This window comes from Balaenoptera physalus (assembly GCF_965194825.1).
Source record: "Balaenoptera physalus genome assembly, chromosome: 13".
NCBI classification, from domain to species: domain Eukaryota; kingdom Metazoa; phylum Chordata; class Mammalia; order Artiodactyla; family Balaenopteridae; genus Balaenoptera; species Balaenoptera physalus.
The window spans coordinates 10,235,006-10,261,698 of NC_138892.1; the positions used below are offsets into that span (position 1 = coordinate 10,235,006).

A 26,693-nucleotide genomic window follows, 5' to 3' on the forward strand; every position below is an offset into this window, starting at 1 on the left:
GTGACCTGGGGAGGGACGCGTGCTCCTTCCCGATTTGCAGACAAGGAAACCCCAGCCCAGAGCTGGGAGGGGACTCGGCTAAATGTGCACCACTTGGGGGACCCTCCCTCAAGTGCTGGCTCCATGGCAGTGTGTGGGGTCCCTCATTAAACGAGTGAGGACAGGATTGGGTTTGAGGTCAGCTCTGTGCCCATCAGTTTGAGCTGCCGGAAGAGGAAGAAGGGAGAAGAAAAAGGTCTTTGCATTTGATTTTTCCATGGGGGGAGAGCGCAGCATAGCCCCAGCTACCTCTCTGGGCCGTTTGTCAATATCCCTCCGTCTCTTGCTGTCCGGTCAAATCGCTGGCCTCTGAGTCAACCTGGCCTGTGTGCTCTGCAGCACTCAGAGCCCGGAGGCGGAGTGAGACCCCCAAATCTGTAAACATTCTCCTTTTGCAAACACCGGCCTTCAGAGGGGCCCACTACTAGGGTGTGAGAGGAGAGAGAACCGGGCAGAGGGGAGAGGAGTGTTTGGGTCTAGAAGAACCCAGCTTTTCGTGCCCTCCTCCTCCCCACCCCCTCCCAGGTTTTTCCACCTGTGCCCCCACTGGATCAGGGTGTCAGTGTCTGTGTGCGCTCCTCGGCCCCAAACGTAAGGCCCCGTTCCTGCAAGGTGCTCCTCGCGAGCCTGGGGGGCCGTGTTTCCCGGCTCCGGGGCGCCCCAGCGTCCCCGGGAGCGGAGGGCGCGGGCACTTTAAATCCTCCAGGGCGGCGGCGGCTGGCCGGGGATGACATCAGCGGGCGGGCCCGGGGCTCAATGGGAGCCGGCGGGCGCGCGCCGGGCGGGAGCGCGCGAGCCGGCGGCGGGGGCGGTCGGGCAGGAGGGCCGGGAGGAGGGAGGCGGCGGCGGCTGCGCTGAGATCCCAGAGCCTGAGCCCGGCCGGGACGAGCGGAGCGGAGCGCGGCGGCGGCGGCGGCGGTGGCGGCGGCTGGGCCGAGAGAGGCTGGCGCGCCGGGCGGCTCTGCGAATCCTCCGGCATCCGCCCAGGCGGGCCGCCCCCGCCCGCGGCAGCTCCCCGAGCAGCGGCCCGGCACCGGCGCCTTCCCGGCGGGGTAAATATTGGGGGGCCGCGGGCCCGCGGAGGGGCGCAAACCTGGGGGGAAACGGGGCTCCCTCCGCCTCTTTGTTTTTGCGCGAGAGGGAGGGGAGGAGAGGGCGGACACACGCGCGTTCGCACTCGGATATGGGGGGGCTGCCCGGGCGCCGCCCGCTCGGCCCGGCGAGGACAAAGGCGCGACTGGGGACGAGGAGGAGGAGGGTGACTATTATTTTGCAGGCTTGCCCGGGGGAGGCCACCCCAGTCCGGCCCGCTTCCCCCTCCCCCAGCTGGACCGTTCAAGGCCCCAGCCGACCGGGGCGGCCACCCCGGGCTGCGATTTGGGGACGCTGAGGGAGGGGGTCCGGGACTGGGGTGCTGGGGGGCACCCGATACTGTTGATTCGGAATTCTCTCCCAAACCCTGGGCTTCGGTAGGGTTCACCAGAGCATTAGCAGAGCCCCCAACCCCTTCGCTCCTGGCCTGGGTGCTCCAGACCTGGGGGTCAGCAAGTCTGCTCCCGCATGTTGGCTGGGGGCGCTTGGGGGCCCTGGGGTGATGGGGTGTGTGGTCACCCAGCCACCGATTCTGTTTTCCTTTGTGGAGAGAAAGAAAGGGGTGGGGGTTATTTATCAGATCGGATTCTCCCGTTTCTGCGTGTGAGAAATCCATGTTTTGCAAGTCTCTGTGGAACATAAAACTATGTTTGTGCCCGGGTGTCCTTAGAGAGAGGATTCCCAAGCTCTTCACGCCCAAACTCAAAGTGGGGTGAGCCCCCTCCCCAACTTTTTCCCTTAGTTTTCTTGCATATTTTCTTTTTGCATCAGCCTTCGTCAGGGAGAAAGATTTGGGAACAGGGGAAGGGGATCCTGAGTGTCTAAGTTGCACCCAATAAATGCCTGTTTGGGGCTCCTTTGCCTGGGTGTTTGGGATGTCCCTCCACTTTTTATTTTAATGGTCCAGGGACAAGGGCCCTGGCAGGGGAGGGGGCTGGGCAGGGAGTAAGAAAACTGCCCATGTGCCGTTCTGCTTGATAGTTTGTCTAATTTTTTTTAACCAGTTGAAACTCCGGAATCTTCACGTCCGCTTTTTTTTTTTTTTTTCTTCGTTTATTCCAACGCCAACCCCCCACCCCGCCCCCCAAAGGAGAGAAGCAGCAAAGAACTGGAAGGCCTCTTCCATTCCTGACTCGAGCCTCTCTCCTCTCCTCTGGGAGGCTTTTGGGGAGACGGTGCTGGGACAGTCTAGGCTCTCTTTGGGGCCCTGGCCCCCCGGGTGTAGGAGGAACGCTGGCGGGTCTGGGTGGTAGCCCAGAAAAGTGGTGGTTGCCTGCAGGGCTGATTGTTTGCACCCTCTCTTCTCTGCCCTTCTCTGCCGACAGCCCGGTGAGTGGGGAGGGGCTGGGGGGTCATGTGCAGTGTATTTATGTAAGACACCCAGACGGAGGGCACGGGTATTTATATAACCCGGCGTGGGTATTTATGTAATATAGGATGCGGGTGTATTTATGTTCCTTTCCTAACCTGCGGCTTTCCCGGCTGCCGTGTGTGGTCTCTGAATTGGCATTGGCGGAAGACGGACCCGGGGTGGGGGGGGGGGTTGTTGTGTGTGTACACACCCGCCCGCCCCCCACCCCCTTCCCCAAGCAGGACTCACAGTGTATGTCTGCGTTTCTTTCTTCCTTTGGAGTGTACACACAGGACGGTGTGTATGTGAGGTGTGTGGCATGTGAGTTTCCCGCATATGTGGAGCGTGTTCTGCTGGCAGCCCTGGCACCTCCGCTGGGACTGGCCGGGCGTGTGGGCAGAGGCCCTTGGTGGAGAGCCCAGAGTTTGGCTGGCGCGGGGTGGAGCTCCTTCCTTGTGACCATTGGTGAAGGGCTAGTGGCGGCTCCCTGGGAACTAGTGCTGGGGCTGGATGTCTCTTCTGGGCAGGAGCTATTGGCTCCTTGCCTCTGCTGGGGTGGAGAGCTCCAGCCTGACCAACTGTGGAATAGAGCTCTCCCGTCTCCCCTCCCGGGTGGGTCTGGCTTTTGGGGTAGTACTTGGCATGGGGAAGGGGCTGAGCCTCTGTGCCGCACACAGCTGCTTTTCCATCTTCCTGTTTTGTTTGCCTCCTGGCCCTGGCATGAAATAGGTCCTGTTTGAGAGGGTGGAGGCTGCCAGGTAGGGCAGCAGGAACCCTGTCTGGGTCTTAGGGGAGGAAACTGTCACTAACTTGCTGCTGGGGTGGGGTGGGGAGCAGGTGGCGTGTCCTCCCTGGGCCTCAGTTCCCTGTCTGCAGGGAGCGGCACTTCTTTATAGTTTTCTGCACTTGCCCTCTCGTAGACCCTCTGAGATCTTAGGGATCCCGCATCCCTCTCCTTATTTCATTGGCCAAGCCTCCCCATCCCCCAGAGCAAAAACCACCTCCTCCTGGCCTTTGAATTTCCTCCTCTGCTGCCCAGACCTTTGCCCCAGGCCAGAGCAGAGGCATCCCTACCAGGGTGGCCCCTGATGTTCCGTGAGCTTGGACACCCAGGGTGGGGCACAGGAAGGAGGGAAGTGCTCAAATCAGCGCTTTCCCCCCAGACCTCCTCCCACACCACAGAAGCTGGTCCTTCAGCTCAAAACCTGGCTTTGGTCCCCTCAGTTGCTCTGCAGGGCCCTCTTAGGAGACCCTCCTAATCTTGAAGAAAACCAGCCCCAAACTGTTCATCCAAAGAGATCCTTGCAGAGAGCCCTTTGTGAGGTTTTTGGTGTTGAGAGGGAGAGGACCAGAAGGTGGGTGTTCTGGGGGCCCCTTTCTTGCCTTCCCCGTGAGTTGGGGAGGAGACCTCTGGCAGGGCACACTGCAGACTTGCAAGGTCTGCCTCTGGGAAGACCAGCCCAGGCTGTGGAGACCTGGCCTCCAATTCTTGGTGCTGGAAGCTGGAGGCCTGGGGTAAGGATGGGGGCACGGGGATCCTGTCAGTCCTGATGGGGCTGAGGAACTCCTTTGGGGACAGTTCAAGCTGTCCTCCTATCCCTGGAGGTTGCAATTTGCTGGTGGTTGCCATGGCCGCACCCCCAGGGTGATCAGCTCCTGCATCCCACCTCCCCATCACCCCCTTTGTCCTTGATTTTCCTTTCAGAGTCTTTGCCCATTGTGACTGGCCTGCCCCTGAGAGGCTCCTAGCGGAGGGTCCCTGATTGAGTATCCCCCGAGGAGATGCTTGCTTTGCTCTTTCCTCCTGGGCCTTGTCTCTAGTCCCTCTTCCGCCTGGCTACACTGACACCTGTTCTAATAGCCTCACCACAGGTGGAGGCTGTTGGGCTACCTGACACCTGGTTGCTCTTAGGCAAAGCAAAGCCAAATCCCTTCCTGGCTGGTGGGAGGGAGGATGGTGGTGTCCCAAGTTTCTCGTGGCTTTGCCTGACCTTTGGTGGGGGAGGAGTGGGCTCAGGGGGCTAGGCCCCCTTCCCAGCTCCCCTCTTCTCTGACCCTGTGTTTCTGTTTACTTTTGCAGCAAGAGTGAACCATGGAGCTACGTGTGGGGAACAAGTACCGCCTGGGCCGGAAGATCGGGAGCGGGTCCTTTGGAGATATCTACCTAGGTGAGTGTTTCTGGCTCCAGCTCAGTGGCTCTGGAGCCCCTGGGACAGCCCTGGGGACTAGGAGAAAAGATGCCAACATTTCACGCTCTGAAGTCAGAACGTGGCTCTGGTGGCGTGTTTTGGTCATTTTGTCCCCAGAGCCATCCCAGGTGGGGAGGGAAGCAGCAGGCTGGGGGTGAGGCAGGCCGAGGGGCTCCTCAGTCAGGGCAGGATGGGGTTCCCACTTGCTGCAGTCCGGGCAAAGGAGGGTATTTTTAACTCTGGTTTCTAGCTGCAGATGAGCTGGGTCTCCAGCTGGGCGTGGGAAAACCCAGGCTGGGTTAGCACCCCTGTCTCTTGTCTCCTGGGGGAAGGATGCTGGTGGACAGAAGAGGCTTGAGCAAGCTGATTGCTCCCAGCTAGGCCCCCTCCCTGTGGTCTGGCCTCTTGGAATTCAGCCCAGGAAGGCTTCGGAATGACGCAGGCTCCCCCGTATCCTCAGGGCCAGGGCGGGGGGCGGTCTTAGCTTTTAGGATCTCTCTCCCTGGATGTGCTTCCTGTTGAAAGTCTGAGTTTGCTCTCATGTTGTTGATTAAACAAATCACTATCTCACCCCTGTCCTTGACCCAGGAGAATGCCCCTTTCTCAGCTGCCCTGGGGGTGCGGGGCACAGTCAGGGGACGCGGCCCTTCCTTGGCAGCTGTCGGTCTGGAGGGGAGAGATTGTGTTGGTAATCGTGAATTGGAGTTGTTAGAGCAAGGTGGCAGCCCCTGGGGTTTCTCCCCGTTCCTGTCCCTGTGCCCTTGGAAGCATCTGTGCCTCTGTTTCCCTCCTGGGAAAAGAACAGTAAGTCAGTTCTGTCCTGGGCAGAGGAAACTGACAGGTCAGTGTGCTGTGCTTGTTGCTTCAGAACTCGGGGGGTTTCTCTTACTCAGTGATCTGGGTCCCTGCCCTCTTAGGGTATGAAATCTGCTTCTCAGTGAGCTGCCCCTTCCCCATCAGAGGGGAGGGGGACACGTATGCCCACATTCTCTGGACAGTACTTAGGCTGGGCTGGGCCCTGTTCGAATGCGGTCTTCCCTCACAACAGCCTCTAGAGATGGTGCCGAGCTGTGTCCCTGCTCCACACATTGAGATGGGCAGCACGATCAAGTTGGCCACCGAGGCTTCTCTCCAAAACTAGAAAAGACAGGGAATTCCCTGGTGGTCCAGTCGTTAGGACTCCGCACTTTCACTGCCATGGGTGTGGGTTTGATGCCTGGTCGGGGAACTAAGATCCCGCAAGCCGTGTGGCGTGGCCAAAAAAGAAAAGAAAACAAACAAACAAAAAAACTAGAAAAGGCAAACTTTCTACCCACAGCCCTCCACAGGAGTGAGAGTGTAGAGGACAAAACGTGGGAGAGAGCCATCAGACCTGGCTCTGTGCGGTTGGTGAAGTTTGTGTGATACTGATGCGTGGCCGACTAAGGACTTTCATGAGGCACAAGTGAAATGGGCGCGTGGGAAAGCATCTTGTAAACTGTAAAGTACCAGCCAGGTGTGCAGGTCATTGTCAGACACCTAGTAGATCACCCTCCTGTAAGCACTGCAGAGCTCAGAACAGAGGGAAGGAACAGTGCAGGCTGGAGCTGTTTGAAAGGTTTGCTCTGTGACTCTGAGCTCCTCTGGGGGGGAGGCGGGGAGGCGTTGGGTTGTGTCCACCTTCTCGCCCCAGCACCCAGCACGTGGGGGCTCAGTGAAGGCCTTTCAAATGAACGAATGAGGAAATGGGGGCTGTGACGTGCAGAGGCCTGTGAAGCGGCCTCACTTATGGCAGGAGAGAAGAAGGTGGGGATATGGGGGCAAGTTCAGGTCCCCAGTCTATTTCTCATGTGCTGTGTGACCTGGGATAAGTCACTTTCTCTCTCTGAGCCTCAGCATTCTCATCTGTAAAAGGGGGTGCCCATCTCCTTACTGTTTGTGAAATTGGGGTGGGTATAAAAGACCCTCTTATCATGGAGGCTTTGGGCTCAGGACTGAAGCCTGGAGCCACTGGCTTGAGGGCAAAGGGCAGGGAGAGGCAGCTTTTGGCTGATGCATACCTGCTCCTAGACAACACCCAGCCCCAGGCCTTCTCTTTGCAGAAGGGAAACTGAGGCCCATAGATGGAGGGGCAACCCAAGGTCATTCAGAAAGTCATTGTCCCTGGACCATGTGGTGGGACCTTGCTGGGGGTAGTACTTCCTGTTTATCCAGTAATCATCTAGTTCATTTTTTTAAAAAATATATTTATTTATTTATTTTTGGCTGCGTTGGGTCTTCATTGCTGCGTGCGTGCTTTCACTAGTTGCGGTGAGCGGGGGCTGCTCTTCGTTGAGGTGCGCGGGCTTCTCATTGTGGTGGCTTCTCTTGTTGCAGAGCACGGGCTCTAGGCGCGCAGGCTTCATTAGTTGTGGCACGCGGGCTCTAGAGCGCAGGCTTAGTAGCTGTGGCGCACGGGCTTAGTTGCTCTGTGGCGTGTGGGGTCTTCCCGGACCAGGGCTCGAACCCGTGTCCCCTACATTGGCGGGCGGATTCTTAACCACTGCGCCACCAGGGAAGCCCCCATCTAGTTCATTTTAAAAACTAAGTCCGGGTTTACTCCTCTTTGTACAGGCTTTGGAGTAAATTCTACCAGGGTTTAGGTACTGGCGTTTCTTTTCCTCACTGTATGCCCTTGAGCAAGTGATGACCTCTGCCAGCCTTGGCTTCCCCATCTGTAAAATGGAGTTGTGAGGCCTCCAGGGTGGTGAGAAGTAGTGAGATCACAGCATGCAAAAACTCTGCACATGCTCGGCCCTGCAGTGGTGCTTTTATGTTGTGTCCCCCAACCCTCAGTCTTGGTTAGGATTTGCTACTGTCAGGAGCTGGGTCCTTTTGGGCCTGAGTGGGGGATAGGGAGCTGGTTCTCTGCTGACTGTCCAGCCTTCGCTGGCTGCACAGGCCTCGGGGACCCTGGCCTGATGCAGTGTCCTGCCAGCTCCTCCTGGGCCCCTCTCGCTGGTGTGGGGATGGTAGTGATTGTAGGGCCTCCCCGGCTGGCCTCACTGGCTCCCTTTGTTCGAAGCTCTGGCCACATTCTTGTCACTGGTGCCAGTGCCAGGGCCTGACTCCAGATGGCCTCTGCAGGTGGGGCTGGGCGCGGCCTCCAGGCCCTGCTTTCCAGGATCGACTGAAGGCGAGCACATTTGTGGATGTGGCCGCAAGGCCTGTACTCCTCTTCCAGCCCCTCCTCCCTCTCCCCTCGGCATCATGCGGGGCCAGCTCTGGTAGGGCCTCACCTTGGCTGCATGGGGTCCAGAAGTGGCCGAGCCTGTGCCACCCACTCTACGAACCTCTGGCCATGTGCCTCAGGAGCTCTCTAGACCTCTTAGTCTCTGGTCCTCAGTTCCAGATGGGGGAGGGAACGGTGTACCCCAGCGGGTGATGGTGTGGGTACTTCCCACCTTCAGTCCGGCCCAGTCCCTGACTGTACCTGTCTGTGAGTGTCTGAGTGAGCCCCCACTTGAGCTTGATCATCCCCCTCCCCACCTAGAACTTGCCAAGGTCCCAGACTCTCTAGGACTGGCCAGGTCCGAGCCCTTCTCTACGTCCAAGATTGTTTTCCACACTGGCTCGTCCCCCCACAGGGCTGCTCGTTCTCCTAGGGGCCACCTCTGCCACCTTGCCTGGCACTTTTCACTTAATCAGAGTTATCCTTTGTTGTTCCCACGGAAGGTGAGCTGAGCTCCTCCAGGGCAGGGCTGCCTCAGGTGGCCCAGGGCTCAGTATGTGTCTGGTGATTGAATGAATGAGATGCTAGGGAATTGGAGTAGAGAAAAAAGCAGGGGCTCTAGAGACTAAGTTTCAGATCCTGGCTCTGCCCCAGCCAGTTCTGTGTGACCTCAGGCCAGTTACTTATCCTCTCTGAGCCTCAGGTCAGTGGTTGTGAGAAGTGAGGGAGGTCAGAGAGAAGACTGGCAGCTTCCTGGTAGAGTTCAGAGGCAGTGCAGGGGTCTGGTGGTGGTGGGACCCGTAGGCAGCTGTGACAGCTTTCCAGCAGTCGGTTGGGGTCAGAAGCCTTTGCCTAACAGCTTAGGTCCCTGTTCAGGGAGGTTGTGTGGCATTTGGTCATTGACCTTTGGTGTCTCCGTTTCCTCATATGATACAAACAGTAGTACTGGCAGGATGGTGTAAGAGCTCAAGGGGACAAAGGGCTCTTTCCCTCCACCTCCCCATTTCGGGGAGGGGCGTTCTCCCGGCACCTCTGCTCCCTGCGCAATCTGCTGAGTCATAAGTGCTGAAGGCCCTGCGTCATCCAGTGTCGCTTGGTCTCTTCCCCCTTCCTGGACGGGGCCGCCATCGTCTGGACAATTGCAGCAGCCTCCTTCCAGGTCCCCCCCCCCCCCCCCACCTCAAGTCCTCTCCGGTCCTTTCTAATACACCAGTGGGTCTCAACAAGGGGAGGGAGGCCAGATTTTGTCTCACAGGGGACGTTTGGCAAGGTCTGGAGACATTGTTGGTTGTTTCACCTCAGCGTGGGGGTGTGCTGCTGGCAGCTAGTGGGTAGAGTCAGGGATGCTGGTAAACACCCTGCGGTGCACAGGGCTGCCCCAGAGCAGAGAGTCGGCAGTGCCCTGTAATAAGGCATCGATGCCTGGCCCCCGGAGTCGCAGGCTGATGGCCAGGATCGTAGCTTGGCATTTGAGCCCCTTCCCATCTCCCCCTGACTCACCTCTTCCACTGTCTTCTTCAGCCACCTCGAGCTCCAGCTGCACCAGACCACCCAGCGTTCACTGCGCCCACTCCTGTCGGGCCTTTGCACGTGCTGTGACCACAGTCTGGGATGGTCCTGCTCACACAGCAGGAGCCCTTGCAGCCTTTCCTCCCACTGCATGGCCAGTGGACTGCAGTGAGCCCCAGCTCCCCCCCCACCCCCATCCTCACTGTCGCCTGGAAACGTGTGAGGCTCTCCCCAGTGATGAGTGTTGACGTGTCAAAAGCACTTTACAGTTTGCAAAGCACTTTCTCCCCATTGCTCACTGGATTTGGGAATCCACTTTTTTTTTCTTTTAAGTTTTAAGTGGTTCAGAAATGAAAACACAAAACCAAAAACCAAAACACAACAACATGCTAAGTGAAAGAAGCCAGTCACAAAAGATCACATATCTATGATTCTATTTATATGAAATATCAGGAGTAGGCACGTCCATGGAGACAGAAAGTGGATTAGTGGTTGCCTAGAGCTGGGGCGTTGGGAGAGATGAGGAGCGACCACTAAGAGATGCAGGTATTTTGGGGATGGTGAAAGTGTTCTAAAATTGATTGTGGTGTTGGTTACATGACCTTGTGAATATACTGAAAACCACTGAATTGTACACTTTAAAGAAGTAATTGTGTAGAATGTGAATTATATCTCAACAAAGGTGTTGAAAAAAATGACAAGACATAACATGGTATCAGAGAAATGCCCTTTTCCCCTCCTGCCCTAATCCAGCCCTGATCCAACCCTGCCTAGTCTTGACTGGTTTCTCATGTTCCTTTTGAGTGTTTCTTTATGTTGATACAAACAAACACAGATACATAGTTTCCCCACTTTTTTTTTTTTCTTTAACCACTGAAAGGAGAGCATATAATACATACTGTTCTGTACTTTGCTTTTTCACTTCCTGTATCTTTGAGATCTTTCCACTTCTACACCGAGAGAGCTTCCTCATTCTTTCTCCATTGTTTTCCGTTTTATGGATGGGCCTTTCTTTATTTAACCAGTCCCCACTGCTGGACATTTGGGTTGTTTCCAAGCTTTTACTGTTGAAAACAGCCTAAGTGGACAGCCTCATCCAGGCCTTATTTTGCACCGTGCGAGGGTATCGAGTAAAGTCCTGGGAGTGGGAGCTGGAGGGAGCCAAGTGGCCTTGCCGCCAGGCTTCCCCAGTTCACACGGGGACCGCTGGGGAGGAGCGACCCCTCCCACCGAGAGTGCAGGCTAGCTTGGGTGGACATGGTCTTTTAATTTTTATTTATTTATTTATTTATGGCTGTGTTGGGTCTTCGTTTCTGTGCGAGGTCTTTCTCCAGTTGCGGCAAGCGGGGGCCGCTCTTCATCGCGGTGCGCGGGCCTCTCACTATCGCGGCCTCTCTTGTTGCCGAGCACAGCCTCCAGACGTGCAGGCTCAGTAGTTGTGGCTCACGGGCCTAGTTGCTCCGCAGCATGTGGGATCCTCCCAGACCAGGGCTCGAACCCATGTCCCCTGCATTAGCAGGCAGATTCTCAACCACTGCGCCACCAGGGAAGCCCGACATGGTCTTTTAATATTTATTTATTCATTTATTGTGGCTGCTCTGGGTCTTGGTTGCGGTACTCAGGATCCTTAGTTGCAGCATGCCTGCAGGACCTGGTTCCCCAACCAGGATCGAAACCGGGCCGCCTGCATTGGGAACTCAGTCTTACCCACTAGACAACCAGGGAAGTCCCTGAGTAAGCCATTTTTATACTAATGATTTCTTTCTTTCTCTGTGAAGTGTGTGTTTGAATCCTTTACCCTACTTCCTATGGAATCATTGGTCCTTTTCCTACTGCTTTGTAGGCGCTCATTATATATTAGTGTGATGTTAGCTCTTTGCTATTGATAAGAGTGTGCACTATTTCTTAGGACTTTGTTTCTGGTGTTTTTGCCGTGGAGAGTGATTCCTTTTTTGGAGGAGGAAAGGGAGCCTTTTGTTTTTCTTTAATGGCTTCTGGATTTTAAGTCAGGATAAAAAGCCTTGCCTACCCCCAAATTAAAAGGCAGTGCTCCTTTCTTCTAACATCTCATTGTTTTACTTTTTTATTAAATGTATAAAACATGTGCATGGTATAAGGCATCCTTCCCAACACCCAGTTGGAGGGGGACATGCCTGTCACCTTGAAGGCCCCTGGTACCCCACCCCGTCCCGCCCTCTGCTTCCCCCACACAGAGGTAACCACTATCTTGACATTTTAAGTTATTCTCTTCTGTTAGTTTTATCGCATGTTTATATCCCTAAACTATATATATTTCAGTGTTGTGTGTTTTGAAATTGAGACAATTAGAACTATGCTTGCATCCTTCTGTCTCTTCCTTCCTCTTTTTTTTATTTCCTTAAACTGAGGTGAAATTCACACAACATAAAATTAACCATTTTAAAAGTACACAAGTTAGTGGTATTTAGTACAGCCCCGGTGTTGTGCGACCACCATCCCTATCTAGTTCCAAGACATTTTCATCACCCAGAAGAAAACCCTGCACCTCTTAAGCAGGCCCATCCTATTTCCCCCTGCCCCCAGCCTGTGGCAACCACCAGTCTACTCTTTGTCTCCATGGATTCATCTGTTCTGGACATTTCATATAATGGAATCAGACAGTATTTATTTGCCCTTTGGTGTGTGGCTTATTCACTGAGCATAGTGTTTTTAAGGTTCACTGATGTCACAGCGTGTGTCAGAGCCCCGTTCCTTCTCAGGGACAGGCAGAGTGGCAATCCACACGTCTTCTGATGGACATTCAGGTGTCTCCACCTTCCGGCTCTTGTGAACGGTGCTGCTCCTTGCTCCCCGCACTCAGGGTTCAGATGCCGAGAGCCAGCCGCTTAGCCGTCGTGTATGCCTTCCACTGCCTGTGGCATCCCCGGGGCGCTTGCACCACCCTGTAGCCATCCTTCTGGTGCTGGGCTTTGTGGTCTTTGTTGCTGTGCAGGTCCTTTCGTGTCCTCCCAGTGCTCACGGTTCTGAAGGGCATACACTTGGGAGTGGACTGGCTTGGCCAAGGGTTTGTGTGTGTTCAGCTTTACCAGGTAGAGACCAACCTGGTTTCCAAAGTGGTTGAGCCAACTTACACTCCGATTTTTTCCCCCGTACTATATTTTGCTCCACTTCGGACTTCCGGTGCGTGCTGTGAGCTGTGCTGTCTTTTCTCAGATGCCAGTTATTCCAAGGACGTTTGTTGCATAGCCCCATCTCGTCCCCTGATTTGAGGTGCCGGCTTTATCCTGCCTGTCCTCAGTTCTTCCAGTCGTGTGCCCTCCTCCGGACTTTCTCTGTTGTCTGTGTGCGAAGACCACACCGTTTAGTTGTGGCAGCCACAGTCCCGCTCGGCCCCAAGGAGGAGCCGGCCTCTCAGCCTAGCCCCCAGCCCTCCAAGTCAGCCCACCCATTACTGTAGCTGGGGAAACTGAGGCCAGGTGCAGCGGGGATTTGGGTCTTTCTTGAGACAGCCTTGCCCCCCTCCCTTCTCTCCTCCTGAGCCCCACACCCCACTGACCTCACCTCTCTTCGGCTCGGGAGTCCTCAGTAGCTCCCACGCTCCAGGATGAAGTTCCCCTTACTGGTCTGTGAGCGTTTTTCGGCTGTGCCCTGACCCCCCTCGCATCCAGCCTTCCTGCTGCCCCAGTCTCCGGTTCTCTGAATGGTCCACGGCCCTCACCTCCTTCCCCTGGCACGAGCTGCAGCTCTGGCTCTCCCCTCCCACCCAGGCTGGGTCGGGTGCCTGCTCTGTGTCCCACAGTCCCTCTGCTTCCCTTGGATACAGTGCCGGGCCCTCTGCACAGCCTCCCCCAAGGGGTGCTGAGCTGCTCGGGGGCAGACACTTAGTTGGTCCTGGACTGGTGCTGCCTGCCCAGCTGAGTGTGACCCCGGTCCCTTGCCCCTGGCAGGTGCCAACATCGCCTCTGGTGAAGAAGTTGCCATCAAGCTTGAGTGTGTGAAAACGAAGCACCCCCAGCTGCACATCGAGAGCAAGTTCTACAAGATGATGCAGGGGGGAGGTGAGGGCTGGAGGGGGCTGGAGAGGGGCGGGAGCCTGAGGAGCTCTGCGCATGTGCCATGTGCTTGTGCACGTGGGAGGGGCCCTGGGGTTGGGCGGGGTGGGGAGTGACTGCCCCTGACAGCCCTGCGTTCCCCACAGTGGGAATCCCGTCCATCAAGTGGTGTGGAGCCGAGGGTGACTACAACGTGATGGTCATGGAGCTGCTGGGGCCCAGCCTCGAGGACCTCTTCAACTTCTGCTCCCGCAAGTTCAGCCTCAAGACGGTGCTGCTCCTGGCCGACCAGATGGTGAGCCCCGCACCTACCCACTCGGGCTGGGGACTGGGCTCCCAGCTTTCCTTCCAACCTCCTCTGCCCCGTCGTGCCAGTGGGCACTGGGTACCCAGCTGGAGGATGCTGGAGCAGGAGGCAGTGACAGCGACGTAGGACAGGCCTGGTTCCTGGACCAGGACCAGGGGACCTTGACCATCAGTCATGGTTGGGGGGTAGGTAAGGAAGGGGTATTAAAATGCAGGCTCCCAGTTTCCACTCCAGACCTGCTCGGTTGGGCTTCCGGGGAAGGCCTGGGACTCTGCCCTCAGGTGAGTGTGAAGCCTGTGGTCACACAGACCTGGGTCCTGTCCCTGTGGGGTGACTGTAGGTGAGCTGGGGGGCTTCAGTCTCCTCAGGAGCGTCTTCCCTTTGCTGGGTTGTTGTGCGGTCACCTGGGATGCCACACGGTGCCTGGACCAGAGCAGGAGCCACGGACAAGCAATGCTTAGGTCTTCAGTCCCTTTATAAGCTCAAGGGAGGAAAATTTTAGAAAAAGAAAATGAAAAAAGCATAGAATTCTAGCCCTGGAATGACACATGGAGATCTTGTTACATAGCGGTCTGTAGCTGTGGCTGCCCTCCAGAACGTCTGCAGACATCCTCCAGTTTTAGGCTAGATGTGTGTGTGCAGAGGAGGGTGGTCAGATTCTCATAGGACGGGAGACTCAAAAAGGGTTTAGGAAATACTCAGAAGCCTGAGGCCCAGGGAGGGGACCAACCTGCCAGAGGACCTATTGTGTGCATATATGTTAATTTAAGTTTCTAACATATTGTTTAAAGGAAGACAAGGGCCTGTGTGTCCACCTTACTTTGGTGTCCTCTGGAAGCCAGGGGACAGATCCTGTCTGTGTGCTCCATCTCTGTCACCCCTGCCAAGTTTAGGGTTCACTGGTGCTCCTGTTCCCCCCAGTCTGGTTGCCAGAACAGCCTTCGAAATGCCTCTTTGGTCCCTTGAGGGCCTCTCATGTCCTCTGTGGGTGTAGAGCCAGGCAGGTGAGGCCTGAATGCCTTTCTGGGCTTCATTTCTAGATCTTGCCATTCGCTTTCCTGCCTTGCTCTCTTTCCTTTGTCACAGCGAACTTGATGAACTCTTCCTTCAGAGTTCCTCTCTACTGTCACTTCCTCCAGGAAGCCTTCCGTGACCTGACCCTTGAAATCATCATACATGGTGATTGCAGACTGATCTGCCCCCCCCCCACCCGTGGCAGGGACCACGGATGTGTTTTTTGCATCTGTACGGCCCCAGCCCCTCTGTGGAACATGTGCTGAACGACTTGCTCTCCCCTCCCCCAGATCAGCCGCATCGAGTACATCCACTCCAAGAACTTCATACACCGGGACGTCAAGCCCGACAACTTCCTCATGGGGCTGGGAAAGAAGGGCAACCTGGTGTACATCATTGACTTCGGCCTGGCCAAGAAGTACCGGGACGCCCGCACCCACCAGCACATCCCCTACCGGGAAAACAAGAACCTGACTGGCACTGCCCGCTACGCCTCCATCAACACCCACCTGGGCATCGGTGAGTGAGCGAGGCCTGGGAGCAGGGTACACCCATGGGCTGCTGGCCAGGACTCTGGCTTTCCTTCTGCAGCCTGGGTTTACTTCCCTGACTGGCCGCACAGGCAGGTCTTCTCTTTCACAAGAAGAGCTGTGGGGTGCCAAGCACCCGCCCTCTTGTGCCTTACTCATCCCCGCAGCAGCCTTGGTGCGTGAGGCTGTTTCCCCATTTTTTTTTTTTTAATAAATTTATTTATTTTATGTATTTACTTTTGGCTGCCTTGGGTCTTTGTTGCTGCACACAGCCCTTCTCTAGTTGCAGCGAGCGGGGGCTACTCTTCGTTGCAGTGTGCAGGCTTCTTATTGCGGTGGCTTCTCTTGTTGCAGAGCACGGGCTCTAGGCCCGCGGGCTTCAGTAGTTGTGGCAGGAGGGCTCAGTAGTTGTGGCTCGCAGGCTCTAGAGCGCAGGCTCAGTAGTTGTGGCACAAGGGCTTAGTTGCTCCGCGGCATGTGGGATCTTCCCGGACCAGGGCTCGAACCCGTGTCCCCTGCATTGGCAGGCAGATTCTTAACCACTGCGCCACCAGGGAAGCCCTGTTTCCCCATTTTTACGGATGGGAAATGCTGGCTCACCGTGTGACACAGGTTGCTTAAGGTCATACAGCTTAGCAAGTGCCAAAGTCAGATCTGACCCCAGCCCTGTCTGATGCCACTGCTTGAGCCTTATCCGCAGTGTGGGCCAGGCAAGGAGGCCCCGGGGTGCCTACTGCATAGTTGCTGAATGAATAAGAGCCTGAGCTGGAAAAACTAGGCCTAGGTTGTGTTGGAAAAGCTCAGTCTCAGGCCCCTTCTCTGTAGAAGGGGGTGATAACAATGCCTGTTTGTAGTGGGGCTGCAGCAAGCCAGCATGTGACAAGGGGGGCTCGTGCTGGGTGCACAGGGGGGGTTGTTCCCCTCAATCGAGGAGCATGCCCTGGAGAAAGGGGTCCTGGCTCCCATTAGCCGGGAGCCCAAGTGGACCCTGCCCCTCACCTCGTCCTTGACTCTGCAGAGCAAAGCCGTCGAGATGACCTGGAGAGTCTGGGCTATGTGCTCATGTACTTCAACCTGGGCTCCCTGCCCTGGCAGGGCCTCAAAGCGGCCACCAAGCGCCAGAAGTACGAGCGGATCAGCGAGAAGAAGATGTCGACGCCCATTGAGGTCCTCTGCAAAGGCTACCCCTGTGAGTAGCCCAGTGGGGCAGGTGGTTAGCCTGGGACCCCTGAGGCCCCTTCTGAGGGGCAGACGAGACCACACAGAGCCTGTCCTGGGCTACCACTGCCTGGCACCAGAACATCAATCACAGGCTCTGCCACTGTTCAGGCACAGCTAGGAGGCTTGGTTGGTAAATACCGAGTGTCCCCAACCCACACTCCGGCCTCACCTCGTAAGGGCTGAATGTCAGGAAAAACTCTAGACCTTCCTCTTCCTGGGAGTCTCCTTCACTACTCTCACGGAACACTTCACTTCTGACACTTCTGGTCACCAAAGGTCTGGGGTTTTTTTCCCCTCACCAAGCAATGCTCTGACACCAGCCGGGTGTCCTAGAGTTTAACTCAGTTCCGGCACTATCTCCCTGGAGGTAGTGTCAGATCCCACAGGGTAAGGGCTCAGTCCCACAAGGTTGTTCTCACCACACTTCAGATGCCAGTGACGAGTCCAGGTTGCCACCTGTGCGTCTGACTGATTGACTATAAATAAATCTGAGGTTCCCGTGACTCCCTCCTTGGGTTTGATTAATTTGGCTCACAAAAGTCAGGGAAGTACTTCCTTATGTTTACCAGTTTATTAAAGGATGTGGTAAAGGATACAGATGAGCAGCCAGTTGAAGAGATACATAGGGTGAGGTTTGGGAGGGTCCCGAAAGCAGGAGCTTCTATCTGCGTGGAGTTGGGGTGTGTCACCCTCCTGATGTGGATGAGTTCGCCAACTGGGAAGCTCTCCAAACCCCATGCTATTGGGATATTTATGGAGGCTTCATCATGTCGGCACGGGTGATCATTAACTCCATCTCCAGCCCCTCTCCCTTCTCTAGAGAAGTGGGTAGGGCCGGGGGCTGGAAATTCCAAGCTTCTAATCATGGATTGGTCTTTCTGCTGACCTGCCCGCACCCAGGAGCCCACCCAGAGTCTCCTCCGTAGAGCAAAAGATGCTCCTCATGCTCTGACCACCTAGGCAGGTACAAGGGCTTTAGGAGCCCGGGGGCCGGAACCAATATATATATTTCCTATTGTCTCACCAGGGCCCTCTCTTGCCTCTGATTTTCAGAGGAGGAAATGGAAGTTTTCCTCCTGTGGCTTAGAGTTGCCGTCGGGCTCTTGACAGGCTGAAGTTCACGGATTGTTGTAGGGAGGACGGCCTCTTGGACCTCATCTTGACCCCTCTTAGATCAGAAGTATCTGTAGGGACGGTGGCTGGGTGGGACAGCGCCGGCTGTTGGGGGCCCTGGGAGCATGGGCCTCATGGTGGCGCCTTCTGTCCCCCTCCACCAGCTGAGTTCTCAACATACCTCAACTTCTGCCGTTCGCTGCGGTTCGACGACAAGCCCGACTACTCCTACCTGCGCCAGCTCTTCCGCAACCTCTTCCACCGCCAGGGCTTCTCCTATGACTATGTCTTCGACTGGAACATGCTCAAATTCGTGAGTCACCTGGAGGCTGAGGCGGGCTTGGGGGACTGAACTGGGAAAGCCAACGTGACCCCGTAGCGGGCGGGGCTCCCGGAAGATGGGAGCTATGAGCTGGACAGTGCAAGTGACCTCACTGGGGTCCCGGAGCCCCGTGCTCCTCCCTTCTCACGTGCTGCTGACGGCACGTGCTGCTGTGGTCAGCGGGGCCCAGGCGGGGCACCACCTCCCACCAGACCCAAGAGGGCCTGTTTGGGCCTCGAGTCCGTCCTAGGCACCTGGATGGGTGGGGCCCGGATGGCGCTGGTGGGCCGCCCTGCTGTCTGGATCGTGGCCTCCACCATCCTGCTCTTGTTGCTCTGCACATCCCAGGTGGTGGCCTTCACTGAGGCCCCCTTGGCCAGCCTGGACCCCTTCATTGTGGTTTCCTTCTTCCTGGTTATGGGACCCTGGGTCTTGCTAGGCACCTCCTCTCTCTCTCTCTCTCTCTCTGTCAAGAGTCTTGGGGGTGGGGTGGGGAGAAGTGTTGGTCAGCTAGGCCTAGAGCTCCGGAATCTGTGAAATCCTATGTCTTGTTTCCCGTCTCTTCTGGAAAAGGGGGCTTCCTCGAGCCAGGCTCAGCCCCGTGACAGCGACGCTATTGCACTGCCCAGGCCCCGCCCCTGTGCCTGTGCCGGGCCCATGTACCCACCCACGTACTGGTAAGGACCCTCCGAGACCTGGCCTCTCCAAGACTTACCACTTGGCGGGGTGAGCACAAGAGGCTGAGCCCCTGCTGTGCTCTCTCTGTCCCTTCCAGGTGCCCGGCACCCCTGGGCACCCAGGACCCTCCAGGTAGGCCCATGGAGGAGATGGAGGAGCTGCCCGCCGCAAACTACTGGCCTGTGGTCTGGACCTCAGGGCCCCAGTTCTGACATCCCCAGGTGTGCCTGAGCCCATTGGGGCCAGGCCCAAGGAGATATCCCTTGGCATGGTGGGAGTACAGTGGAGAGGCATGACGGAGAAGGCCCTGCTCCGAGATTCTTGGGGACAAATCGGCTGCCTGATGAACAGAGCCTGAAGGAGGGACGATGTTCACTACCCTGGAGGAGCCAGGTGGCAATGGGCACCAGGAGCAGCCTCAACCAGACCCTGTCGGTGGCCTCTGTATTGAACCTGAACTCATTAAACGCCACTACCTGTACTGCGTTTCATCGTGGCGTGCCTCTTGGTGGGTGCCCTCGGCCTGCTCCACCAGATGCTCAGGCCTGAGGCCTTGTTCTCCAGGACGCTGGGATCGGCACTTGGTCTTGTGCCCCTCCTCTCTCTGGCTCTCAAACAGTGGCCTGGTACTGTTCCCTAAGGAGTGGGGCAGAGGATGGGGGTCCCACAGGCCGAAGGGCCCCAGGGGTGAGAGATGGGCAGTGGGGCACCTTTCACCCCAGACCTTCCGGCTGGGAGCACAGCTGAGGGCCCGAGGCCAACTCTTCTTGCCCCAGGGCACTGCTCAGGGCACTGGGCACCCGCTCATCCATGTAGAAAGTCATTCCTGAGTCTGGTTCTGGGCTGAGTTTGGCCTTTTTTTCTCTGTATAGCTCCAGGAATGGATTTTGCATTGTCTAGGCCTGTGCCCTCCAATGTGGTAGCCACTGGCTACGTGTGGCTAATTTTTAATTAAAATTAATTAAAGCTGAAAACGTACTTCCTCAGTTGCATTTGGCACATTTAAAGTTCTCAGGAGCCACAAGCGGCTGGCTAGTGGCTGCCCTACTCAGCAAGGCGGATGTGAACATATCCATCATCACAGAAAGTTCTGTGGGACCTGCTACTCCAGATGGCTCCTCACAGAGCTTCTCATGGGACCATCCAGCCGACAAGATCTTGCCTCAAGCCAGGCCGGGAGCACGCTCTCCACCCATTGCTGGCACCCTGACCCCTTCTTGGGATTCCCTTAGAGACAGACCCTGGACTCAGAAGCTGAGCAAAGGTGCCAACAGCCTTATCCTGCCCTGATCTCTGACTTGAGGGCCATCATACTGGATAATTGGGCACCTTTGACCACATCACCACTGTAGTGAGCTCAACCGCCTCCCGCTGCCCCTGGCAGAAGTATCTGCAGACACACGATGGAGACCTTCCACACTTTCACCTCGAGACCAAGCCCCTCCCACATCACCCCTTCCCCCCTGCAAGAAACCTTCATCAGCACCTACCAGCAGACTGGACACCATGCTGGACGCCGTGGGCCGCAGACTCTTCCATGGGAACGATCCTGCCCTTGACTGAGAACTTCCCTCCTTGGAGTGGCCACCTCGTATCGTTCGACATCAGGGCCCTGGAATCCCCGGATACCTGGAGCCTGGGATGTTGCTCTCAGCACACAGAGCCACTGTGTTCCGAGGTCCAACTAGCTGGCCAGGTGGAAACTCGACACAGCCAAGGACAGGGGTCCATACAACACTGATGAGTGCTTGTGTGACTTTGATGTTGACCTTTTTGTGTTTTCACATGGGCAAATAAAAGCCAAGAGACCTCCCTGGTGTGCGTTTCTTGAGGCATCACTTGGGTTGGTTGGAAACGGGGAGAGTAGCTCACCTCAGCCTGCCGCAGGCCTGAGCCTGCCGTTGGCCTGAGCCTCCTGAGGTCACAAAGGGCAGGGGCTCCAGCCCTCCGCTCAGCCATGGCCCCTGGGCTGTGCACCTCTGAGTGAATCACTTGGCTTCACTGAGCCTCAGTTTCTCCAACCAGGGAGTGAGTTCATACCTGCCTTGTAGGGTTGATGTGCCCTCTGCCCATGGGATGTTTAATGAGTGGGTGCTGCAGCTCATATCATAGGTTTTGCTGTGCTTCTGGCTGAGTCATTCTCTTTGCCAATCTGTAATTGAGTGGATGGGAACCCGGGGTGAGGACTGGAGGTCGGGAGATGGTGCCCTGGTGCTTCCAGGCCTGCCTGGACAGGCTTGTGGGTGGGAGGACTGGGAATGTGCATCCCTAGAATGTTCTGCTAAGTCCTCTGGGGGTGCGGAGAGCAGAGCGGGACTGGGTGGCAGAAGCCTGGGTTCACACCCCAGCTCTGCTCTGAGCTGTGTGGCCCCAGGCGGGTCCTGAGGCCTCTCTGGGCCTTGGTTCTTCAGTAGGATTCAGGGATCATTCTGATCCCCAGCCGCTATCTCCCGGAATTGCTTAAAGTCAAGGGCCACCCCCACCCCATCTCCCAAGGACAGCAGGGCCTTCTCCGCCAGTCCTCTGGGAGAGAGGGAGTTGCAGGAACCCGCACCCCGTGGCCCATTAGCAGGCCCCCAACTCAGCCTGCAGCTCTCTCCTTCACAGATGCGGCCCCCCTCATGCCAGCCCCCGCCCTTCCCTGTGGACGACCCCAGGACCAACTAGGTAACGCGGCCAGGCGCCGCTCCCATGCCGCACTCCTCTCTGGGCCTTCCTCCTTTCTTCCTGCACTGGGGGTGGCAGTGGCTGGAAGGCAGAGCCCCCAGGGGCTCACGCACCCCTTCTGCAACAGCCTGCCTGCTGGGCCTCTTTTTCTTCCATGGGGCATCTAGCCCATTCCTTCTCCAGCTCCCTTCCCGAGGCAGGCAGCATCTGTGTGGGTCCCCCGGGCCTCTTGGTTGTGGTCCCCACAGCACCTGCCAGAAGCCATTGCCAGGTCCAGGGGCAGGGGAAGAACAGCCCTTTGAAAAGATTCCCTGGCTAGGCACTGGGAAGCCTGGTTTGAGTCCTGGCCCCGCCTTCAGCTAGCCTTGTAACCCTCTCTCTGGGCCTCTGAACACTTGCCCTGCTGTATTTGGAAACCTTGAGGAGCTGGGGGCCCTCTGTACACGGAGGGGACCCAGGTTGGCAGGGCCACAGAGTACCCTTGGTTGTCCTGGGGCATGCGACCTCCCTCTGCCCCTCGGGTCCAGCTTCCTCCTTCCGGGCAGTTGTGTGGCTTTGTTTCTCTGTGCGGTGCGATCATGGGTCATTTCCAGGTCTCTTGGGCTTCCTGCTTTGTGGGGAGGAGGTTGGACCAGAGGGTTTCTGAGATGCCACTTCCCCAAGACGCCCACCTGGCCTGCCTCCCCCTGCTCTGACCCCGAGGGAGTGCTGAGGGAGTGCCAGATCCCGGAGCACGCTGACCTCGCAGGGCTGACCAGGTCTCATCTCACACCCACAGGGTGCAGCCCGGAACCCCGAGGACGTGGACCGGGAGCGGCGAGAGCACGAGCGTGAGGAGAGGATGGGGCAGCTCCGGGGGTCCGCGACCCGGGCCCTGCCCCCTGGCCCGCCCACTGGGGCCACCGCCAGTCGGCTCCGCAGTGCGGCCGAGCCTGTAGCTTCCACCCCTGCCTCCCGCATCCAGCAAGCTGGTGAGCAGACACCTTGGGCCGCGCGCGGGGCCCGAGTGGGGCGCGGGGCGGCCAGGGCCCCAGGTGCTGAGGGCAGCTTGCCCCCGCTTCGCCCTCCAGGCAATACTTCCCCCAGAGCGATCTCCCGGGTCGACAGAGAGAGGAAGGTGAGCATGAGGCTACACAGGGGCGCGCCCGCCAATGTCTCGTCCTCCGACCTCACTGGGCGGCAAGAGGTCTCCCGGATTTCAGCCTCACAGGTGAGCTGCCCTCACTCCAGCCCTCTGTGCCTCACAGCCGAGCCAGGAGAAGTAACCGCCCCAGCAGGCGATAGAGCTGGAACCCAGCCCTCTGCCAGGGGCCCAGCCTGCGTGGGCGGCGGGGCGCTCACAGAGGAGGGGCTCGTGGTCCCTGCCATCAGCGAGCCCCCGCCGTCCCGGTCAGCACAGGATGGAGGGATGGGTGGACCCCGTCGGCTGGCCCCACTTAGGGGCCATGTTTGGGCTAGGAAAGTTGGGAAGGGAGAATCCGGGGCTGCCCAGGGAAGGGGTCCGGCAGAGGTGGGCAGGAGACCTGCTCTTGGCCTCCTGCCTATGTTGGAGAAGTCTCAGCAGGACAGGCCACGAGCTGGGAGTCCAGCGGCTCCATTCACGTGTGGCCTTGAGCAGCTGTTTTGCTGCTGGGGGCAGGGTTCTTGTCTTACAAAACAGAGACATTCTGGCTCCTTGAGGTCATGTACCCCTGCCCTTGGCTTGAGGGGCTTGGGTTGGGGGTGGGGCTCCACGGTGGGGAGAGACTTGCCGAAGTGCCGGGGCCAGCAGCTCACCCCTCCCACCTTTCTGCCTCCCTTCCCAAAGACAAGCGTGCCATTTGACCACCTCGGGAAGTGAGGAGGAACCACCATCGGACCAGTATTTGCTTAGGTGAGCCGATGTCTGCTGCAGATGTAGCCCCGTCGGGTCTGGAAACACCCACGGCCCCCTGGAGGAGCCCGGTGTGTGTGCTCTGAGCGGGGCCCGGCCCACGCCAGCTAACTTCTGCTGGAAAACTCCTTCTTGCCTGGGGCAGTCCTCTGTCCCCACTTTGCCTTAACTATTCTGGAAGGTTGGTAGTAGGGACTGAGCCCGGGGCCCCACACCCCGACCTTCCCCAGGGCTTTAGCCTTGTCTCAGCCTCTGGGCTGTTAAACGCTTCATTCATGCAGAGCATGTAAGACAGGGCCCTGTACTTAGGAGTTTATCTGCTGTCAAAGAAGGCCCTTGGTGGCCTCCACAAGCCCAGGAGAGGCCCTCTGGCTAGTGTGAGCCTCCATGGAACTTGTGGCTGCCTGAGGCCTTGAGGTGGGGTGTCGCAGCTCTGCACTCGAGCCCCGCTTGGGAACCCGCTTGGGGCTCCTTTGGCGGTATGCAGGGGGATGTCGGAGCTCCCTGGGGAATATGTACATGGCTGGCAGCAGCTTACATTTCACAGGCTTGACCTCACACCAGAACATCCTGAGTACGATCTGCTTTGTGGAAATGTATTCCACAGGTAGCTCTGGGGCATAAATCGGGGTTTACCTTCGTCAGACCTCAGGCCCAGGAACCAGTCCATCCGTGGCAGGGTGAGACAGATGTGTGGCTGGGGGGTGGCTGCTCACCAAAAAGAGGGAGAGAGATTCTGTGTCTTTTCTGTGAAAATGGAGCACCTACTGTGTGCCCCAGAGAGGGACCAGCTCAAAGCCTCGGGGGCAGGAAGACAGGAGCTGAAGGCCGCTGGCAGACGGGTAGCCAGAGGCAGATGTGCACCTGATCTGTCTTCTCTCTCCCCCTTTCTAGTGTCTTCACTGTATTTTCTTTTAAAAAAACAACAAAAAGATGGGGAAAAAAAAACCACTCGAACAAAAAGAGAAAAAAAACCCAGCACAAAACCAACGATGGATTCTATTTCGATTCTTTTTTTTTTCTTTTTTTTTTTTTTTTCTTTTTTTGCCAATGGCAAGAAGATGGGATGCCCTCAGCAGAGAGGATCCTCGTCCCTTCACACTTCCCGCTGCCCACAGCCTTCAGGCTGCCAAACGCTCCCAGACATCAGGCTACGCTTGGCGGACGCCACGGCCGCCGCCTGACATGGCTGGGAGGGGGACACTTCTGCACTGGAGTTGCAGCAGGTCCTCACGAGCCCTCAGGAGGTGGCCTGAGGAGCTGGGGGAATGGATTGGTTGGTCAGAGGCAGGTCCCACTGGGTGTCCATGAGCCTTGGGACCACGGGAGACGTGTGCAGCCCCACCCCCCTGAGATGACGGCCGCCGACTTTCTGTGTTGGGCTTTTGCCAGTGCCCTCCCTCAGCGTTTGGGTCCCTTCTTTGCCTGTCCACAGAGACCTTGAGGAGGGGGTGGTGAGGCAGGGGGGCCAGGAGTCCTTGTGGACGTGTGTGTATGTATCTGACCTGTATCTCCCAGGACAGCAGGTGTCCCGCCCACCTGCCAGGCCGACTTTGTGTTCTCATCCCCCTGACAAGGACATGGGGGTGGGCAGTGACCTCCATGCCCCTCAAGAAGGGCACAGAGGGTCTTTGACACCACCGACCCCTGAGACTGTCATCAGCCTGTGGTCCCCCTTTTCTGGTCTTAGGGCAGAATCCGTGGAGACTACTTCCAGAAGGCATCTGGCTCCTGGGTTATAAATTAATTCCCTGGTCCTGACACTTACCTGGGGTCAGGCCTGGGCACTGGATTAATCCATCCTGCCTAGTTAACACTCGTTTTTACTTTATTTTTGTTTGTTTTTTTCCGTGTGTGTATTTCCTAATTTATTTACCTCTGTTTCCCCTTTTTTTTCTTTTTCTTTTTTTTTAATTAAAGAGCAAAGCTTTTTATTACTTTGTAATTTAAAAAACTGAAAAAAAATACTGAAGAACTTTGGGGGGAATTTTGTACTTTTTTCCTGTGTAAATATTGGACTTTTTTGAGCTTTATTGTGGTTGTTAATTTGAAGTAATAAAGTAGAAAAGGATAAAGTGACATGGGCAGCCCTTGGTCCACCCACCTCTTTGCTCTGGGGGCTTCTCTCCAGCAGACCTGGGAGCCAGGGATGGCTGAGGACACTCGGAGAGTACTTGGTACCTCCCTGGGACTGTTTTAACCCTGTGCTTCAAAGACCACACACAAACCACCTGGGGACCTCGTTAAAATGCAGCTGCTGACTCAGGAGGGCTGGAGTCGGGCCTGAGAGTCTGCATCCGAACAAGTTCCAGGTGATGCCCACAGCCCAGGACCACACTGAATAGGAAAGTTCAAAACGCTCTTCACGTTATCTTATCCACAATTCTGAGTTATCTTAGCCATTAATTCTGAGTTAGGTGTTAATCTCCCTGCCTTCAGATGAAGAAACAGTGTGAAGGTAAAATAACTTGCCCAAGACCACAGCTCTCCTGGGTCCAATGGCACCTATGCCACAGATGAGCCTGGGCAGTTCCTTCAGCCAAGCTTTGATAAAGGAACAGGCCTCAGCCTTGGCTGCCTTTGTCTGGCCAGCTTATACAAGAATTTGTCTAGCAGTCCATGTTTATCCAGCACACATTACTTTCATACTTCTCATTCGTTAACCCAAAAGCCGCTGTTGCCACGATCTCCACTCACAGGCAAGAGCTCAGCCTGGGGAGGGGGTGGAGGGCTCTGAGAGACCGCTTGTAAGTCCTGGGCATCGCTCAAAACCCTCATAATTCAGGTCCCTTCCAGTGCTGGCATTCGAAGACCCTATGACCCCACAGCCTGGCTCAGGCCTGGTAAAGGGTCTCCTTCTGGCCCTCCGTGTGAGGCTGAGGCAAAGGTGGGTCCTTATTCTTAACCACCAGGAGATGCCAGAGGGCCCTGCATTGTAGGCAGTGAACCACAGGGAGACCTGCCTTGGAGCAGAGTGACAGTATAGTTGGTGATTCCCAGCCCCTCCCGTCTGACATCAAACAGTGTGATGTTACCAACTGTGGGCCCTAAGGGGAAATACAAGGAGTTAATCTTCTTTTCAAAAAAATTTTTAATTTATATATCTTTTGCAGTGAAAATCTTAGATCTTATTAATACTAATGTGCTTATTTGCTGTATCCTATAATATACGTAAGTTTCAAAATTACAATTTTAATGTTACTACTAAAAGTATACCTATGGATGGGAATAGGTATTTTCATTAACAATTTCAAAATTACAATTTTGAAAGTACAAATTACAATAAGTTTCAAAATTACAATTTTAATGTTACTACTAAAAGTATACCTATGGATGGGAATAGGGTATCTGTTGACAGACAACCCTGGCTGTCCAGTGGTCAGGACTCCAAGCTCTCACTGCCGAGGGCCCAGGTTCAGTTCCTGGTCAGGGAACTAAGATCCCACAAGCCTTGTGGCCAAAAAGAAACAACAACAAAAAAAGTATACCTATGGAGTTAAAAGTTTTTTACAGGTTTTTTTTTCCCCCTTAGAATGTATCTAAGGAAATACTGTCAGAGTATAGTGC

The 26,693-nt window shown here is 56.3% G+C and overlaps 1 protein-coding gene across 6 annotated transcripts; it reads left to right on the plus strand.

Annotated features, from left to right (window-relative positions):
* Positions 1 to 806: 806 nt before the first annotated feature.
* Positions 807 to 25,205, plus strand: LOC309641189 (casein kinase I). 6 transcript variants are annotated; one of them, XM_082420944.1, is made up of 11 exons: positions 811 to 1,091; positions 4,563 to 4,650; positions 13,297 to 13,407; positions 13,548 to 13,696; positions 15,013 to 15,241; positions 16,271 to 16,441; positions 17,751 to 17,899; positions 22,032 to 22,224; positions 22,324 to 22,463; positions 23,061 to 23,126; positions 24,021 to 25,205. In XM_082420944.1, exons 2-10 carry the CDS (start codon positions 4,575 to 4,577, stop codon positions 23,091 to 23,093), a joined length of 1,251 nt encoding a protein of 416 aa, XP_082277070.1. In that variant the 5' UTR covers positions 811 to 1,091; positions 4,563 to 4,574; the 3' UTR covers positions 23,094 to 23,126; positions 24,021 to 25,205. The 6 variants fall into 6 exon arrangements, with proteins under 6 accessions (XP_082277073.1, XP_082277072.1, XP_082277070.1 ...); XM_082420945.1 differs by having other exon boundaries at positions 24,185 to 25,205; XM_082420947.1 differs by lacking the exon at positions 16,271 to 16,441 and having other exon boundaries at positions 807 to 1,091.
* The last annotated feature ends 1,488 nt before the right edge of the window (positions 25,206 to 26,693 follow it).

Coding starts and splice junctions, on each gene's coding strand:
- LOC309641189 (XM_082420944.1), top strand. CDS start 4,575: ATGGAGCTACGTGTGGGGAACAAGTACCGCCTGGGCCGGAAGATCGGG. Junction 13,408..13,547: donor CAAGATGATGCAGGGGGGAG/GTGAGGGCTGGA, acceptor CGTTCCCCACAG/TGGGAATCCCGTCCATCAAG. Junction 13,697..15,012: donor TGCTCCTGGCCGACCAGATG/GTGAGCCCCGCA, acceptor CCCCTCCCCCAG/ATCAGCCGCATCGAGTACAT.